The sequence below is a fragment of the Antechinus flavipes genome, chromosome 6 (genome assembly GCF_016432865.1).
Source record: "Antechinus flavipes isolate AdamAnt ecotype Samford, QLD, Australia chromosome 6, AdamAnt_v2, whole genome shotgun sequence".
NCBI lineage: Eukaryota > Metazoa > Chordata > Mammalia > Dasyuromorphia > Dasyuridae > Antechinus > Antechinus flavipes.
The window spans coordinates 100,177,064-100,194,836 of record NC_067403.1 but is presented as its reverse complement, the minus strand read 5'-3'; the positions used below and the strand labels follow the sequence as shown (position 1 = coordinate 100,194,836).

At 32.1% G+C, this 17,773-nt stretch overlaps 1 protein-coding gene across 1 annotated transcript in view; it reads left to right on the top strand.

Moving 5' to 3' along the window:
- Positions 1–15,890, top strand: part of LOC127541419 (probable ATP-dependent RNA helicase DDX60) — a 51,910-nt gene extending 36,020 nt beyond the window's left edge. The window contains exons 21-30 of the mRNA XM_051966693.1: positions 3,116–3,220; positions 4,678–4,878; positions 5,835–5,939; positions 6,114–6,258; positions 7,790–7,911; positions 8,668–8,815; positions 11,016–11,158; positions 14,543–14,694; positions 15,459–15,521; positions 15,626–15,890. Of these exons, the coding sequence (XP_051822653.1) occupies positions 3,116–3,220; positions 4,678–4,878; positions 5,835–5,939; positions 6,114–6,258; positions 7,790–7,911; positions 8,668–8,815; positions 11,016–11,158; positions 14,543–14,694; positions 15,459–15,521; positions 15,626–15,728 (1,287 nt within the window). The 3' untranslated portion in view covers positions 15,729–15,890. The remainder of the gene's footprint in view (positions 1–3,115; positions 3,221–4,677; positions 4,879–5,834; positions 5,940–6,113; positions 6,259–7,789; positions 7,912–8,667; positions 8,816–11,015; positions 11,159–14,542; positions 14,695–15,458; positions 15,522–15,625) is intronic.
- The last annotated feature ends 1,883 nt before the right edge of the window (positions 15,891–17,773 follow it).

Here is a 17,773-nt window from a genome sequence, read left to right as displayed (position 1 = left end):
AATTTATTTAAAATAATTACACTTTAAAATTACAATTACTCTACTAGATTTTTAAATAGACTAATTTATGTATCTTTTTAAAAAACTTTTTTGTACTTCAATTTTCTGGTGATGCACCAATATTAGCAGAACATGGAAATTAATCATTTCAACAATTTTTTCAGCATGGTTGTTTCAGAGTCATATTTCTCTCTAAAGAGAAGATGGTGAGATAAAATGAATAAATAAAATTCCTACCTTCAAAGAACTTAGCATCCTATGGGGGAAGGAAAAAATAAATAATTACAATGAAGGCACAATGAAATAAATGCTATAGAATAAAATAAATATCATAGAAAATTACCAGTGAAATAAGAATGTTCAGTTCTGGGAGGAAAAGGAGAGGAAGAGCAAAGGAAAGGAAAATGTGCCATCTTTGGAAATTTTGAGTTTGTTAGATTTACTTCAATTATATAATATTTATTTGTATCTGGTTAAAATGATTTTTATTATTTGATCAGAAGTCAGCTTCAGGAATTCATAAACAACTTCCATATAGCTTGAATTAGTGACTTACACTATGATCCTTATTAGAACAAGAAAGACACTGGGAATCTCTAAGTCTTTTTAATAAAAAGGAAAAAAAAATTAAGGCTCAGATATAGTGGGATTTTACATTGGAAATCTTTTGGAACCACTTTGGAATACTATTCAAAATGTCTTACTAGATACAAAACTTTCAAATAAGGCAGAGTTAAATAAAAAAAAAACATAAGCCAAAGGATTTTTAAAAATAGCTTTTGGGGCAACTAGTTGGTGCAGTGCATAGAGCACCAGCCCTGAAATCAGGAGGACCTGAGTTCAAATTTGACCTCACATACTAAAGAAGGGAAAGGGACCTGTATGTGCCAAAATGTTTGTGGCAGCCCTGTTTGTAGTGGCTAGAAGCTGGAAAATGAATGGATGCCCATCAATTGGAGAATGGTTGAGTAAATTGTGGTATATGAACGTTATGGAATATTATTGTTCTGTAAGAAATGATCAGCAGGATGAATACAGAGAGGATTGGCGAGACTTACATGAACTGATGCTGAGTGAAATGAGCAGAACCAGGAGATCATTATATACCTCAACAATGATACTGTTTGAGGATGTATTCTGATGGAAGTGGATCTCTTCGATGAAGAGAGCTAATTCAGTTTCAATTGATCAAGGATGGACAGAAGCAGCTACACCCAAAGAAAGAACACTGGGAAATGAATATAAACTGCTTGCATTTTTGTTTTTCTTCCTGGGTTATTTATACCCTCTGAATCCAATTTCCCTGTGCAACAAGAGAACTGTTTGGTTCTGCACACATATATTGTATCTAGGATATACTGTAACCTATTTAACATGTAAAGGACTGCTTGCCATCTGGGGGAGAGGGTGGAGGGAGAGAGGGAGGGGAAAAATCGGAACAAAAGTGAGTGCAAGGGATAATGCTGTAACAAATTACCCTGGCATGGGTTCTGTCAATAAAAAGTTATTAAAACAAAACAAAACAAAACAAATCTGACCTCAGACACCTAACTCTTATTAGCTGTGTGACCCTGGGCAAGTCACTTAACCCCAATTGCCTCAGCAAAAAAAATTAAAAAAAAGAAAAGAAAGAAATAACTTTCCTTTAAATTAGGCTATTGAAGTAAAAATATCCTAGATTTCTGGATGAATTTTAGGGCCTCACTAAAAACGCAACTAAATAATAACATGTTTCTATCTATAATATTTATGACTATATAATATATCCTTTTCTGTATATTTTGTAAAAAGAAAAAACCTTATGCACTTCAAATATATCTTATTTAACATTTTAAAATGTTCTATTTTATTTTTTTATATTAGGGTTTCTATTGATATAAAAATTATACGTATCTACTAGCTTTTATAAATTTATAAGAGGATACATTTTAAAAATATGTTTCTAAGTTATCTGATATTTGGCAAATAAATGCTTAAAAAAAGAATATAATATCTCATTGATTTTAAAGTTTCAGTAAACTTGAGCATATTCACATGTGTAAATTATTTGCTTTTAGGGGGTAAATTTTAATTCTTAAGATTGTTTCCTCTTCAGTGTAATTAATTCAATCCATAACTGTTTGATGCCTAATTAAAAACTGAACCTTATTATTTGGGCTATTTCAGGACTATAAATTATTGGCTAATTTAATTTATACAAGTATAAAAATTGAGGTGTTGTATACAGAGATGTAAATATAAATATCTATGGAGAGATAAATATAGATGAAACTTATATAAAATTTATTTTAAAGGAAAATGTAAATGAATGTAAAGGATCCTTGCTCTACCTAATTTAGTATAATTATTGGATTGTCAGTGATGAATTTTGTTTCTATTCTGATAGAAAATGCAGATGTGCATGCCTCTATGTGTGTGCATATTCTCATTACTTTGTACTATAAAGATCCAGCATTCTGTTGGTGTGGGTATTCATTCTCTTCATGAATGCAGATGCCAGTTGCCCTTCATTTTAATCTATTATTTTCATGAATCACTATGTCCAAAAAATGTATCAATTTGTATTTGACTCTTTGGTGATGAACTTTTTTTTTCTAATTGCATTGGCTGTGTTTCGGATAAGCAACACACAGTATGCCAAGTGACATATACCTAAAGCTTTTCTAACATGTCAGGAATTAGCAAAGTTTGCATTTCATAGGTATGGACTTCAAGAACCAACTGCCACCTTCTCTGTTCTATGGAGCATCAGAATAGAGCTTGATAGAGGATATTTATGTAGTTCAGTCAATTACTCAATAGTAAACCTTACTATATGTCACATACAATGTGAGAAAAAGTTCCTGATCTCAAGGACCTCACAATATAATGGGGGGTGGTCAACATGAAAATTACATGCAAATGAGCTATAGACAGGATAAATGACGGATTATCAAGAGAGGGAAAGCACTACTAGCTTTAAGGGAATTGATTAAAGACTTCTTTAGAAGGTTGGGAGTTTAGTGAGGGCCTAAAAGAAAATAAAGATGAAGGAGAGTATTCCAGGCATGGAGAAAAAGGTAATGAAAATGATGATATATTTATTTGCATATGTGATTATTTCATTTTTCTATAGGTAATATCAGCTACTGGAACACTTGCCCTGGGAATAAATATGCCTTGCAAATCTGTTGTCTTCACAGAAGATTCTGTCTTTCTTGATGCTTTGAATTTTAGACAGGTACTTTTTATCCTAGGCATCCTCCCTGCCTGCATCCTCCCTACCTATAAAAAGATAACAATATGTTTTTTAAGATAACAATATATTTAGATCATGAATCTCTTAATTTATTGTCTCTTAAAATTATAACTAAACCAGGGCTTTTATAAATGACCATAAAGGGAGCCTTAAAAATATTACTGGTCTGAAGTAAAAAAAAAAGTGTTAAAATGCATCTTGTTCTGGTTCCCCTAACCTAACATCCCCTTTTAATCAGTATAGTAAGTTTATAAATAGCCAATATAAAGTAATAGTAAGAAGTAAGATTTCAAAGGGAAAATTGGAAGTCACTTACAGATTGTCCCATAGATTAAAAGAACTTAATAGTTACTTGCAAAATGTTTCATAAAATAATTATATCATATCCTGAGATTGTGTAAAATCAAGGAAGCCATTTAGGCCATACTGTAAGAGCCTGTGGTTCTGCTTGCTGGCCATGGTATATAAATCTTAGGTAAACTCTAGACATCTGCAGTAAGATCAGCAAAACACAAGATGCTTCTGATAACTAAGATGATATATGTTTATGAACTAATTGTAGGTTGCCACAGATAAGAGTCAGTCTACTTTGCACTAAAATCCTATAAAAAATGAAACCTCAAACTACTGCCCCCATGTGCTCCTCCATCTTCTATGAGTTCATGCTGCCAAAGTGTTCCCAACTCATTCATAGTTACTTCTCCCCTTCCTCACTGTTTTTTTCACACTATCTTTCTTGTACTACCATCCTGCCTTACACTGAGTGTGCCTGTCCCTGCCTCGACTTAGTCACAATTAATAAATTAGTAATCAGGAAGTTTTTAAACCAAAGCTAAAAACAACAAATATCAGCCTACAAATCCAACCAAAATAAGCACTTACAGTGTGAGTGTAGTACATTAAAATATTGATAGACTGATGAAGTCATAGGTGTAGTTGGGGATGATGCAAGGCAACAAGCTTATGGTGAATATACAATTATATGAAAAAAAAAGAAATTTCTTTAGGATGGCATTTTTTAAAAATTGAAGGTACCAATATTTTGGGATTGATATTTTCATTGAATTCAACATATATACTATTAAGTGATCACTTTATCTAAGGCCTTGAGTATTTGTAGTATGATCTCACATTTTGGAGACCTTAGACTCATTGATGTAGGAAACTACAAATGCAAACAAACATTCCCTCCATCACTGGAGATCTATAGTTGTTTTATAACTTGTATAGTAAGACATTAAGTGATTTTTGCAGGGTAATAGTTGTATGTCAGAAGTGAGACTTGAATCCAATCTTCCTCACTCTGAATCCACTCTCTAGCTATCTTTTGCAAATAAAATTATACGTTTTAGCAATTTGTTAATATACATAATGTCAAAACCCTGCTCATATAATTGTGAACTGCTACTATTTATATATTTCATGAATATCTCTTTTAGATGTCTGGTCGTGCGGGAAGACGTGGTGAGGACCTTGTAGGAAGTATATTCTTCTATAACATACCATTGCCTAAAGTTCAGAGATTATTAAAATCCAATGTTCCACGCTTAAGAGGCCAGTTCCCTTTAAGCATTTCCTTGATTTTGAGACTCATACTTTTGGTGACCAAAGCTGATGATAAGGATGATGCTAAAGCAAAGGTATACCGATCCATGTTAATATTGTTTTCAGTCATAAGTCAGTCACTCACTAGGGCAGATATAATTAAATTGTGAAAGCTAGATAGTAAAACGAGTTCCTTTCTGTGTGATGTACTACAATCTATATAGTGCTATAAAAAGATTTTTTAGCAGCAATTACTATGTATATACTTTAAAATATGTCCAAATTGAGACCAATCACCATTAAATAATTGTGTATATCTTTGCCTAATCCAAAATCCATAAAAAATTTTAGGATGTGGGAAAAATCAGTCTATTTTCCCCATATTATTATAGATGTTCTTTGGAGTATGCAGTTGATAAAGGGGAAAAAATATGCTTTTAAGCTAGATATGGCTATGTTAAATGTGTGTGTATGTAAATGTATATTACATATATAATATATATCTACTTATCTAAAATAAACTTTCATGAAATTAATACTAATGGAGTGAAGCAGAAAATTAAAATTAAATGTGTTCTATTCTGAATTCCCTCCTTATTAAAGATATTTCATATTTTTCTCCAATAATGTCCAACATTTTAATTATATTTTTTCAATGAAATAAATTCAATTTCTTTCCTTTCTATATCTTACTCATTGGGAAAAACAAAAACAACAACAACAACAAAAAAAAAAAAACCTTGGAACAAACATGCAGATGCAAGTAAAATAAATTTCTGAATTGGCCATGTCCCCAAAATATATGCTGCATTCTATTTCCTTTATCCATAAACTCTCTGATAGGAAGTGAGTAGCATATTTCATCATCAGTCCTTTGCACTTGTTATTGATCATTGTACCAATTAAATTTGCAAATCATTATACTTTTACTTCTGATGATACATGTTTTGCAATAATTGATGAAAGAAAACAATTTTTTTGTATTTTATACTTTATTGTACTTGTATTATATTAGAAACTAACATTTCTAATTTTTTAAAACTTCATTTAGGCATTATCTATATTACAACATTCAATGATGTCCTTTGATAAACCAAAGATGAAAGACATGCTGAAAGTGTACTTCATTTTTTCTTTGCAGTTTCTGTTCAGAGAGGTAGGATTTAAATTTATCCTCTATTTTAAATAGAGAGGTCAAAAACTTTAGTTCTAAAAAAACCCCAAAGATTATTTAATATTTATATTTCTATCAGGGTCTTATTTGGAATATCAAACTTCCTTCACCATTGCTGACTAGAGTCCAATTTGAATTTATAAAATTAATTTCTAGGGATATCTGGACCAAGAATGCATTCCCAGGGGATTTTCTGGGCTTGTGATCCATTTGTACTATCATGAACCTTCAAACTTTGTTTTGGTCAGCTTTCTTGAAAAAGGATTATTTCATAAATTGTGTCAGCCAATGAAGCAGAAAGGTAAGCTACTATTCTTTATTGCCATCATTCTTGTCCCTCACCATTTGAAGATGATATTTCTCTCATACTAAAGCACTTGGCAATGTTTCATGATTCCAATCTGGTTACAAATTTCATAGAATTAGAGTTGAAAAGGACCCCAGAAAATTAACTAATTCAAGTATCTGTGTCTGTACCCTCTACTTTACAGATGAAGAAGTTGAGATCACAAAGTTAAAGTTATTGCTTGAGATCAATATAGGTAGTAAGTAGAAAGACTGATATTTGAACCTAGGTCCTCTTGGTTCTCCAAACTCCAATGTTCTTGACCAGATATCTTTTTAAAAGTCATAATTACTGATAGCAGTCATATTAAAACTTAAAGGAGCAGGTCCTTTATCAAAGACCAAATGTATACTTTTGTCACATAGTGTCTCCTTCCCCTTGCCATTTCAGTACTTTTTAAAAAGTTACAGAGACTGGCCTCAATTCTCATGTCTTCTGACTCTAAGACCACTGATGTAGTCCTTAAGATGTCTTTTTTTCTTAAGATCTTGCCTACATATATCATGAAATCTTTAGAGAAGACACTGTTTAAAAAATACTTTTCAGAATGTAAGGATTGTGTGCGAATGCAGTGTGAAATTAGTAAATTAGATTTACAATTAGATTTACAATTTACAATTAGAATTGCAAATTAGATCATAAATTACAAATTAGACCATATAAAATATGGTCAAGTATTTCTAGGTGCTAAATGCTAAATTAAGAATGTAGCTTCTTCAAGACTAAGAGAATTAGTAGGAAAAGGGAAAAAACGATTTTGAGTTAAATTACCCAAAATTTTTATGTTAACTAGAAAATGTTATAACTTAATGAGTTAGGATCTGTTCTTTGGTTTCATTGCTGAAAGAAAAAAACAAAATAAGGCACCATGAGAAGTCATATGAACTATTTTTGGAGTATTGAGGGATATTTGATCCACTCTGAAATCATTAAAATTCACTAAATAGCTACTTGTAAAAGAGTGTTCTTTAGCTCATACAATTTTTAAATGTACCTCAACATTAAGATTTTGAGCCCATGCATTGAGAGTGTTTGACATTATTTGGTATTTGCCAATTGTCTACCTGTATGAGAAGAGGGAGTCTCCTTACAAAGAGTTCCCGCTGGGAATGAAATCACAATTCTGGGTGATAGCAAAACAAAATTAACAAGCAAAATGATTACTAGCAATACTAGAGTTTAGTATGCTGAAGCTTTTGAATAATTTTTATTAGTTTATAGAGGTTACATGCATGTAAGGATTAACTGGGGAAGCAGGATAATCAAGGTTCAGATGCATGCTCTGAAAAATTGTTGTAGTATTCCCTGAACAAATGACTTCACATCTGTGTTCCCCAGGCACCTATCTAGTAATTGTCCACAGAGTTAGAGACAGGTTAAAATTTTTGTTGGTGGAGGGATGAAGAGATTCACCAATTGTAGGGGAAATCTACAAGTCCTCCATGGGACTTTTTTATTTTTAAATGAACTTTCTTGTTTTGAACAGGTCCAAAAGTATTTTCTGAAGATGTAATGAAAACTTTAGTACTAATATTAGCACATCTTTTTGGGAGAAGATATCTGCCTTCCTGTGCAAAAAAATACAAGAAAATTTTTTCTCAATCAAAGGTAATCAAAAAACCAAATTGGATTATTTTAGTCTATCATCATAGTGTATTGCTCATTGTGTAGCTCTGGGTAAAAGCATTTAAAAATATGTCCCATAAGTTCCTATGATAATAAACTCTACGAGGGTATTTCCCATATTATTGTGGCAACATAATTTTGTTATAATAAGTATATAACTACAAATCATTTCCCAAAATGTGCAAGGACACATGATAAAATATAATAGACATTTGCTTTTGCACAAGTAACTAAAAAGTGACTACAAAATTTTCTTAATCCTATGGTGGAAAGTAGGAATTATCCAGTATATCACCATTCCTCCCCCTGCCCCCTTTCGGGTCTTCTATCCTCTTGAACGTTTGGGGTCACTGAGCAGTTGGTGGAGCAGGGAGGGCGAGACAAAGTCAGGAAGATCCAAGTTCAATTTCAGCCTCAGACCCTTTATAGTTTTGAAGCTTTGAGCAAGTCACACATATCTGATTCAGTTTTCTCAGGTATAAAATGGGGATTATAATAACACCCACTTTATTAGTTTAGGCAGTTAGATGGTGTAGTGGCTAAAGTTCTGAGGCTAGAGCCAGAAAGACCTACTTCACATATCTTGCCCAGTTTCTTTATCTATAAAATAGGAATAATAATGGTACCTACCTCCTAGGATTGCTATGAGGATCAAATGAGATAATATTTGTGAAGTCTTTTGTGTACTTTAGAATGCCATAATTCTATTATTATTGTCTTCTTTTCCAATATTTCTAGGTTATTTTAGATGATCTCCCCAAAGACTTTGCCATTGCAATAGAAGAATACAATAACAAAATTGAGAATGATTTTGGTTCTTTCCTTCTTTTGGTTTCTAAGCTGGCTGACATGAGCAAAGAATACCAATTACCTCTATCAGAAATTGGTAAGCCTTATGTATGGAGATGAACCTCATTGAGAATTCAAAAGAAAATAAAGCAAATTTGATAAATTTTTATTCAGCTGAAAATTCATATCAGCATATAATTTAGCTGCAGATAAAAAGGAAAAATATTTTTATGTAGATATACTTGTAGAAAATGCTCTGGACTTGAACTCAGAAGCACTTGAATTTGAATCCTATCTTAAACTTAGTGTAACTCTGGGGAGGTTACTCAATCTCACGTATCTTCATTTTCCTAATCTGTGGTGATAATAATACTCACCTTCCAGGATTGTTGTGAGGACAAAATGAAATGATGAATGCAAAAGGCCTTTATAAATCTCAAATCACTGTATAAATGCTAGCTATTTTTTTCATGAGTGTTTTATTTTTCTGCATACATGTATTTTTTGTAAGGCTTTTTGTTTCAAGATTTTCTCTTTCTTTCATTATCTCCTCCCTCTTCAAGACATCAAGTAATCTGACAAAGGTTAAACATGTGCAATCATTTAAACAAATTTCCATATTTGTTATGTTGTGTAAGAAAAATCAGACCAAAAGGGAAAAAAAATAAGAAAACAAACAAAAATATGAAACTATGCTTTGGTCCACATTGTCTCCATAGTTCTCTTTCTGAATGCAAATGGTATTTTCTATCCCAAGTATATTGAAATTTCCTTGAATCACTGCATTATTGAGAAGAGCCAACTCCAAAACAGTTGATCATCACATAATTTTGTTGTTACTGTGTACAATGTTCTCCTGGTTCTGCTCACTTCACTTAAGCTCATTTCACATAGATCTTTCCAGGCTTTTCTGAAATCAAAACACTAGTTAGTAAAACTCTTTCCTTTGAATCTCTCTTTGAGTCATTCTTCTAATAAAGAATATCTAAATAAAATCTTCTTTGGATCTGAGTTAATCGATTTATATATGGAGTCCTAGAAGGACCTATATACCAATTTTCACATTATGATCAATGGTGATATAGACATTCCAAAGTATCATTCATGCACTGTATAAATATTTATGAGTACTATTTTCATACATACACATACAAGTGCATATATATATCTGCATATATGTATACACTTTCTCTTATCTGATCAAATTTTTGTATTTAAATTTTTATCAACTTTCTTAATTTTATTTATCAATTTATTAATTTATCAATATTAAGTCATTTAAATATTAAAAAAGCAATCATATGCATATTTTATTAAAGAATTTATTAAGCACCAATTATATGATCGCACAAGTCATTCTCATAAAAGAATCCCCAAAGAAGGGAAGCTGATAGAATCAAGATATATGAGAATAAATTTCTTAGAAAATGTGGACATGTGTGCATGACCATCTTGCTTGAGAAAAGTCTGTGAGTCTCCTTAATATGTAAGTTTATTAATGCATCAACGAACTACCAGATTCTTGAACATCCTACTCTAGTTTTGGTATCTGCCATTACCAAAAATATTTGCAAATGGCTCATCTAAGCTCCTTCCTGACTTTTAGTTTCCAGCTTCCTGACTTGTAAGACATACTCAGATTTTCTCTGTTTTTCCTGGGCCCTCTATGTTTTAATATTCTTAACAAGCTGAAGATTTTCTGAATAGACCTTGATATTTTTGAAGTCTCTCCTTGTCTTTCCTCTTCCTTCATCTAAAATCCTTTGAAATGGGGAAGGGGGAAAAACCTCTTACCTTGTATTGTTCAGAATTCTGAGCTTATTTCTTCCCATACAACCTTGAAATACTGTTTTCCTCACTACTTTCATAGAGTTCAAAAAATCTTTGACTCAACAGAACAAAATCTAGACTGTTGTGCTTTTCTCAAGTAAGATGTCATGTATATTTGTCTATCTAGGTATGATGAAACAAATGAAAACTAATTCAAGCAGGCTACCTTTCTTCTTGGTTGAATGGAAAAGGTAGAAGATTTGAAGCCAGAGAAGTTAGGCTTGAATATTACCCTTTATCTATATGAACTTGGGCATTTCAATTAATCTTTTTTAGGCATCAAATTCATTATCTTTAAAGTGACTGGGTTGGAACAGATTATCTCTAATGGCCTTTTCACTTCTAGATCTGATGATTGGGTAATGATACTTCCAGACCATTCCAGAAGTGCTATGAGAAATAATATAACATTTTAAAATTTTCATTTAGTAATAATATTGAGCCATTTCACATTTCTTTCTAATTAGATTTTTCAGGTGAAGAATGTAGAGACTCTGAACTGGTGTCCCATTTGATGCCTGGTACTGAAAACAGAAGTGCTGTCTCACCATTTGCTTGCCTGTCTGAAATAGTTGATAAAGATCTATTTAATATTGACATGGTAAATGATGTATGTATCATTTCAACTCTTTTTCACTCATTTGCTTCTAGAAATGCCTTCAGCTGTTTACAATGGAAATGATGGTCATGTAGTTCTTTGAAGTTTATAATAGCCATGGGATCAGATTTTTTTTGGGGGGGAATCAGATTTTCAAAAAAAAACCACACATTACTATTTTCCTGAAAAGAAACAGTTCCTTCTAATTAAATGGAAAATCAAGTTCTCCTTATGTCTTCTTGTAATGCTCTGTTTAGGTCATTCCATCCCAAGAAAAGGCAGAAGACTCAATCCATATATTTATTCATTGTTTACTATTTTATTTTCATTGTGTTACAGGTTAAAATTATGAGGAATATTCTCTATTCTTCATAGTAGGAATACTATGAAAGTATCCCCCCAAGAAAGAAACTTGGACTTTAGTTGGGGAAATGACCTACTTAGGCAAATATAATTTATGAACAAATAGAACTATATTGTATTACAATAAGAGATGTGAAATATAGAAAAGAACATGAAAGAAAGGGACATTTTATTTTGTAAACGTATAGTTTGGAGAGCAGACTCAACTAATGAGCTAAGGCCACTTTCTTCTTTTGGATAAGAACATAAAATTACTTGTTGACTGAGCAGGAACAAAAACAAATTTAAATGGTGATAGGGAATGGAGTGAGCAGTGGAAGTTGATTTAGAAGATTCTTTATAGAAATCAAGAGTTTCTAAGGTCTTGAAAGTGGATAGGTGAGATAGGAAAGAGCAAATGTGGGAGGAAGAAACCCTCATCTCTCTGAGCTCTAGATCCACATCTTTAATTGCCTCTATGGTATCTCTTCTTATATATCTCATATGTGTTTAAAACTTAACATGTCCAAAACTGAACTCATTATTCATTCTCCCTAAAAGGACCTCTCCCATAGAACTTCCCTGTTTTTTGCTGAGGGCATTTCTGTTCTTTCCTGGTGAGCTACATAGATATCCTTGACCCTTCACTCATTTTTCACTTATTAAATCTGTGAATTTGCCAATCCATGAACTAATCTTCTTCTTTCTACTCATCTGCCTCTTTGTCCAACTATTATTTGTATGATTAGACATAGAAAACATGAAAAATCTTTACAGGAAATTTTATAGTGAATCAATCTGAATTTGGTCTTTACTGATTTCCCTAAATCTTTCCCAAATGCTGCCTTTCTAGGATTGCCTTGTTTAACATAAGATACACATATTGTCTCTTTGGTTAGAATGTAAGTTCCAAGGACAGAAACTGTTTCATTTTTGCTTATGTATTACCAGTACATAGCCCAGTGCCTGGCACACAGTAGGCATATAATATATCTTTGAATATTTAATGCATTGCAAAGAAAGGAGCAATATGCCAGACCTATGCTTGTGTTTTAGTCATCTCTCATAATAACCCTGTGGAGGACAGATTGGAGAAGAAAGATTTCATTCAGGAGAGCAATGATGAAATCTAATCATCTAGCTAAGTGGCCAGAAGGATTTGAATAAGAATGGAGGCCATGTGAAAGAAGAAAAGGTGTAGAAGGGAGAGGTGCTATGGAGGTAGAATCAGTAAGATTTGCTAACTAGAAGTCAAAGATGATTGCAAGATTGTGAATCTGGAGGACTGGAAATATGTTGGTGCCCTAATAAGAAGTAGGTAAGTTTGAAATAAGAGTGATTATGCTGAAGCTGAGGGGAGGAGGAGGAAAGAGGAACGAATTTTGCTCTGGACATCCAGTTTGAAATGCATAATTGGTGTATTATTGTTGATGTAAAGCCTGGAGTTCAGAACACAGACCTGGTCTAGATATATAAACCTATGCAGAGATGATAATTGAGGTCACCAAGAGAAAGAAGAGAGTGGGAGTAGGGGAAGAGAGGAAAGGAGGGAAGCAGAGAGAAAGAGAGAGAGAAGAGAGAGAGAGAGAGAGAGAGAGAGAGAGAGAGAGAGAGAGAGAGAGAGAAGAGAGAGAGAGAGAGAAGGGAAAGAGGAAGAGAGGGAGGGAGGGAAGGAGGTCCAAGACAAAACCTAAGGGTATACTATGTAGACATGTTAAATGAATCCATAGAAACTGTTGAGGTCACCACAAAAGAAAAGTGGTACTTGTGTTGAGCCTTTGTGAGAGCTAAGATTTCTAAGAGATAGAAGTAAGAAAAGAGAACATCCCAGACACGAGGGCTAGCAAATAAAAGGGCACTGAGATTGAGATGGTATTTCACTTATGGGAAATGCCTGTTTGTCTAAGATATAGAGCGCATAAGGAGACAACATGTGATCAGACCGGGAAGCCAGGTAATGAAGGAATTTTAAAGAATTTTAAATTTTATCTTAAAGACAAGGGAAAGTTTGTTGAGCAGAGGAATGAATGACAGAATCAACCCTGAACTTTAAGAATATCAGTTTGAATGCTATGTAGAAGATGGATTAGAAAGGGAAATATGATAGGCTTGGTGACAAATTAGGAAATGAATCTCTTACAAAATTCCCAGCCAGAGGTGATGAGATCCTTGACTTAATTAGTTATGGTATGAGTAGAGCTAAGGGGGCAGTTGTGTGAAATACTGAAGAGGTGAAATCAATCTATACAGTATGGCTCAATAGGGTAATTAATGGTAATGGACATTGATTCAATAATGCTTCCATTCTCTTTTTATTGAAATCTACATTGTGAAAAAGATTGAGGAAGGATCACCAGAATGAGTTAGGATGGTGATTCTAATTTCAATACCATTATTAAGTAGCTGTGTGATTGCTGGAAAATCATATAACCTCTTTGGTCTCAGTTTACATAAAGAACTTTTAGAAGATATTATCTTTAAAGCAATGATTGTAGGATTTCTTGTTTTGTTCTGATGTTGTCTGATGATAACAAGGTACAGTCAAATAAAGAAGATCGAGAAAGAAAGAAAAAATATTATGTATGAATAAAAAACCACTGCAAATTCTGTAGCCTCAGTGATTTTATTAAACTATTTTTATAAACTATATTTTTATATTTCATAAAACTATTTACAACAAGATTCAATGATTGCAAATTCTTTTAAAAATTTTGTCTTTTATTGTTATATTTCTTTTACTTGTGAAAATATAGATCCTTGTATTATTGCATTAGTTTTAAAATATTCAGAAAAAGCTGACTAAAGCAGTAATGAATTAAAAATTAATTTTAAGGTTTTCTTTAATTCTTTAATGTTGATTCATTGTTCACTAATTTAGCATGCAATTTATGACAAATATTCCATCAAATATTTTGGATGTTTGGTTACACTTCTTTAAATGTAGATTGTGTATAAATGTTTTGGATGGACAGAGCTGAATGAAATTGGAATAAGTTAACAAGGGGGTGAATCACTGACAACTATAGAAAATTTAAAATATCCATTTTTTTTCAGATCATGTTACGCACAATTGAGGTGTATGCTGAAAATGCTCCTTTTCTTTGGTTGAAGAAATATGACAGAGATGGAAGCAGGCGTCATCTGAATGCTTACGCACTTGATTTCTACAAGCATGGTTCTATGACAGCATTGACAAAAGATAATTGGTATGTTTTTTTCTTTTTGAAAAAATACATGACATGAATATTTGTTACACAGTGGAATAATGTAGAATGAAGGACAATTTAAAGCACCATATGGTTTCTTCATATATAAAATAAGCAAGTTTGGACTAGATGACAATTAAATGTCCTTCCAGTTGTAAACTATAATTCTGTGATATGAAATAAGTATGATATTTTTAGATGGTATGTAAATTATCATGTAACTCAAATGAAATGACGATCTAAGAGATAGCCCAGCATATAGGATAAAATGCTAGATTTGAAATAAGCAAAATTTTGTTTCATATCCCACTTCAGATTCTAACTCTGTGACTCTGGGCAAGTTTCCTAGGCTTTTTATGCTGCAGTTTCATCATCAATAAAATAAAAATGTTGAAGTTGATGTCTTTTAGGTGTCTTTATAGATTAAATCCAAGATCCTATGAATCCTATGCAAAAGAAAAGGATGGACATTAGAAATAATGTAATAAATTCAGATTCTTTATTGTAAATAAAGGGGAGGCAAAAGTGAGGAATGTAGGAAGCAGCACTCTTCCTAAATTTCTCTGAATGTTAGATATGTAAGACTTTGAAATTGACCCAATAAAAAGTTGTATGGTGAATGTTATTCAGGATTCTTGAGGACATAGTTTATTCCTGCTCAACAAATCATGAATAGCATCATATTTTTCTTGCTTATAGTAGGTTAGGAATTTGTCATAAAATCTATTTTGCAGTAATCTCTCTTTTTGTCTCATGACCTCTAGGCTAAATTGGGGAGAAGCCTTTACTCTTATCAAGGATTTCACACTTATTACTCAAACTATCAGGTAAAGTAAGAACCTATGTATTAAAAGGGACTTTAAAAAGAGTACTAATTTCATTACTGATGGTTTTAAATTAAAATAATTAAAAGAAACTTGAATTTTTACAGGATTTCATTAGGTGAATTGTGTGATGATGAGCAAGATGATGTGGTGCTGGCTTTTGGACAACTTCATGAAGCATACTGTAAAAAATTGTATAAAAAAGAATAAAAAAGATGAAGTCATAGAAGCTAAAACAGACAAGGATTGCATAGAAATTGTGCTGAATTGTTGAATTCTCTTAATTTGGAAAATAATTATTTAGGAATATTATCTATATCTATATATCTTTAATGTCTAAATTCTCAAAAGGTCTTCTGTGAATGATTGCCTTCCATTTGAAAGTCTTATTTAGCACAAACAACTTGCATGTCCTCAAATGACAGTCATCCTTGGTAAAACTTGGAATCCATAATGTCTGTCTCTCTCTCTCTTTCTCTCTCTCTCTCTCTTTTTCTCTCTCTCTCTCTTTCTCTCTCTCTCTCTCTCTCTGTCTGTCTCTGTCTGTCTATGTCTTCCTCTTCCTGTCTTTTTTGCTCTTTTTATCTGTTTTTCTTTACCTATCTACTATTTTGAAATCTATTGATAAATCTAACCAAGAGCTCTCCAGGAAAAACAAATATATATAGATAGATACAACACTTTTTAAAATCCAATCTTCATTAAGATGTTTTCTACCACTTAAATTTAGACAGTCAACAACACAATAAAGTAAGCCTGACATGTAGCTGGTTGAATGCTCATGATGAAAATTTGACAATCAGTTATGAGAATTCTGGCTCCAGCACATCTGTCTACTTATTTATCTATCTACCTATCCCTTATGATTTAACTACTATCAAAGCCTGTGATTTGCTTTTGGTGCAAGGAATATCTTGAAGATCCCATTAGCCACCTATGTTTAAATCAAAATTCTTACTAGTCAATCAAAGTATTAAAACATTTAGTTTATTCCATCAAAACCATAGTGATTTTTGTGCCTTTCAAGATCTACTTTCACCAAATTCCCCAGTAATTCTCTCTTGTGTTTTTTTTTATCCTTTCCTTTCTATCTTTTACATTCTCTAAAACAAAATTAAATAAAAAAGAAAAACATCCAAAACATGGTAGGACTGTCCCTACTACTATTAAAAATTTTAAATTTCCTCAGTCTGGAGCAAACTTAAGTGGAATCAGTGATGATAAAGATGTAAAAAAAGTGTAGAAGTGTATTCTACTATATTTTGTTATATTCTATTTTATTTTCAGTCTTTACTTACTGGTAGCTCAAAATTTTAAGTTTATTTCCTTTGATATATTCTTACTATTATCAACAGTTTTTGGCTGGACAACTTTTGGCATTTCTTTCCTTGCTTTAGCTTTTCTGGAACTATACAAACATACAAAGTCACGTACATACATATGTGTATGTATGTGCATATATACATATATAACATACATATAAAAATACACAATATGTGGGTATACCCTTCACTAGAAAAGACCACTATTTCACATAGATGTATATCATATCTATATAAAACAATAGTATGCAATTCTATTTGTAAATTCTCTTTCTGGCTTTGAGTACCATCCTCCTTCATAGTTTCTTTGTAGTTGATTTGAATATTTGTTATACTCAGAATAACTTATTTGTTCACAATTATTCTTTGAACAATATTGCTATTATTGTATACAATGTTCTCCTGGTTCTGCTCACTTCACTTTGTATTAGTTCATATATATTTTTCCAGAATTTTCTGAAAGCTCCTGCTCATCATTTCTTATAATACAATAGGATTTCATTACATTCAATTTGTTCAGTCATTTCCTAATTTATAGTCATTCTCTTAGTTTCCAATATTTTGCCAACACAAAAAGGCTACTATAAATATTTTTGCATATGTAGATTCTTTTTGCTTTTTTATGATAACTTTGGTAAACAGACCAAATAGTAATATTGCTGGGTTAAAAAGTATACATGATTTTTATATTGGTGTTACAATTTTCCCATAGCTCCTCCAAATTTGTCTGCCTTCTAACATTCTAGTCAATCTGATAGAGGTGAGATGGAACCTCAAAGTTGTTTTAATTAGCATTTTGTTAATCAATAATCATTTAGAGCATTTTTCATCTGAATATAGATAGCTTTGATCCCATCAAAAAAGTGTTTCTTCATGTCTTTTGTCTATCAATTCATAATAACTCATATTCTTATAACTGTGACAAACTGTAAC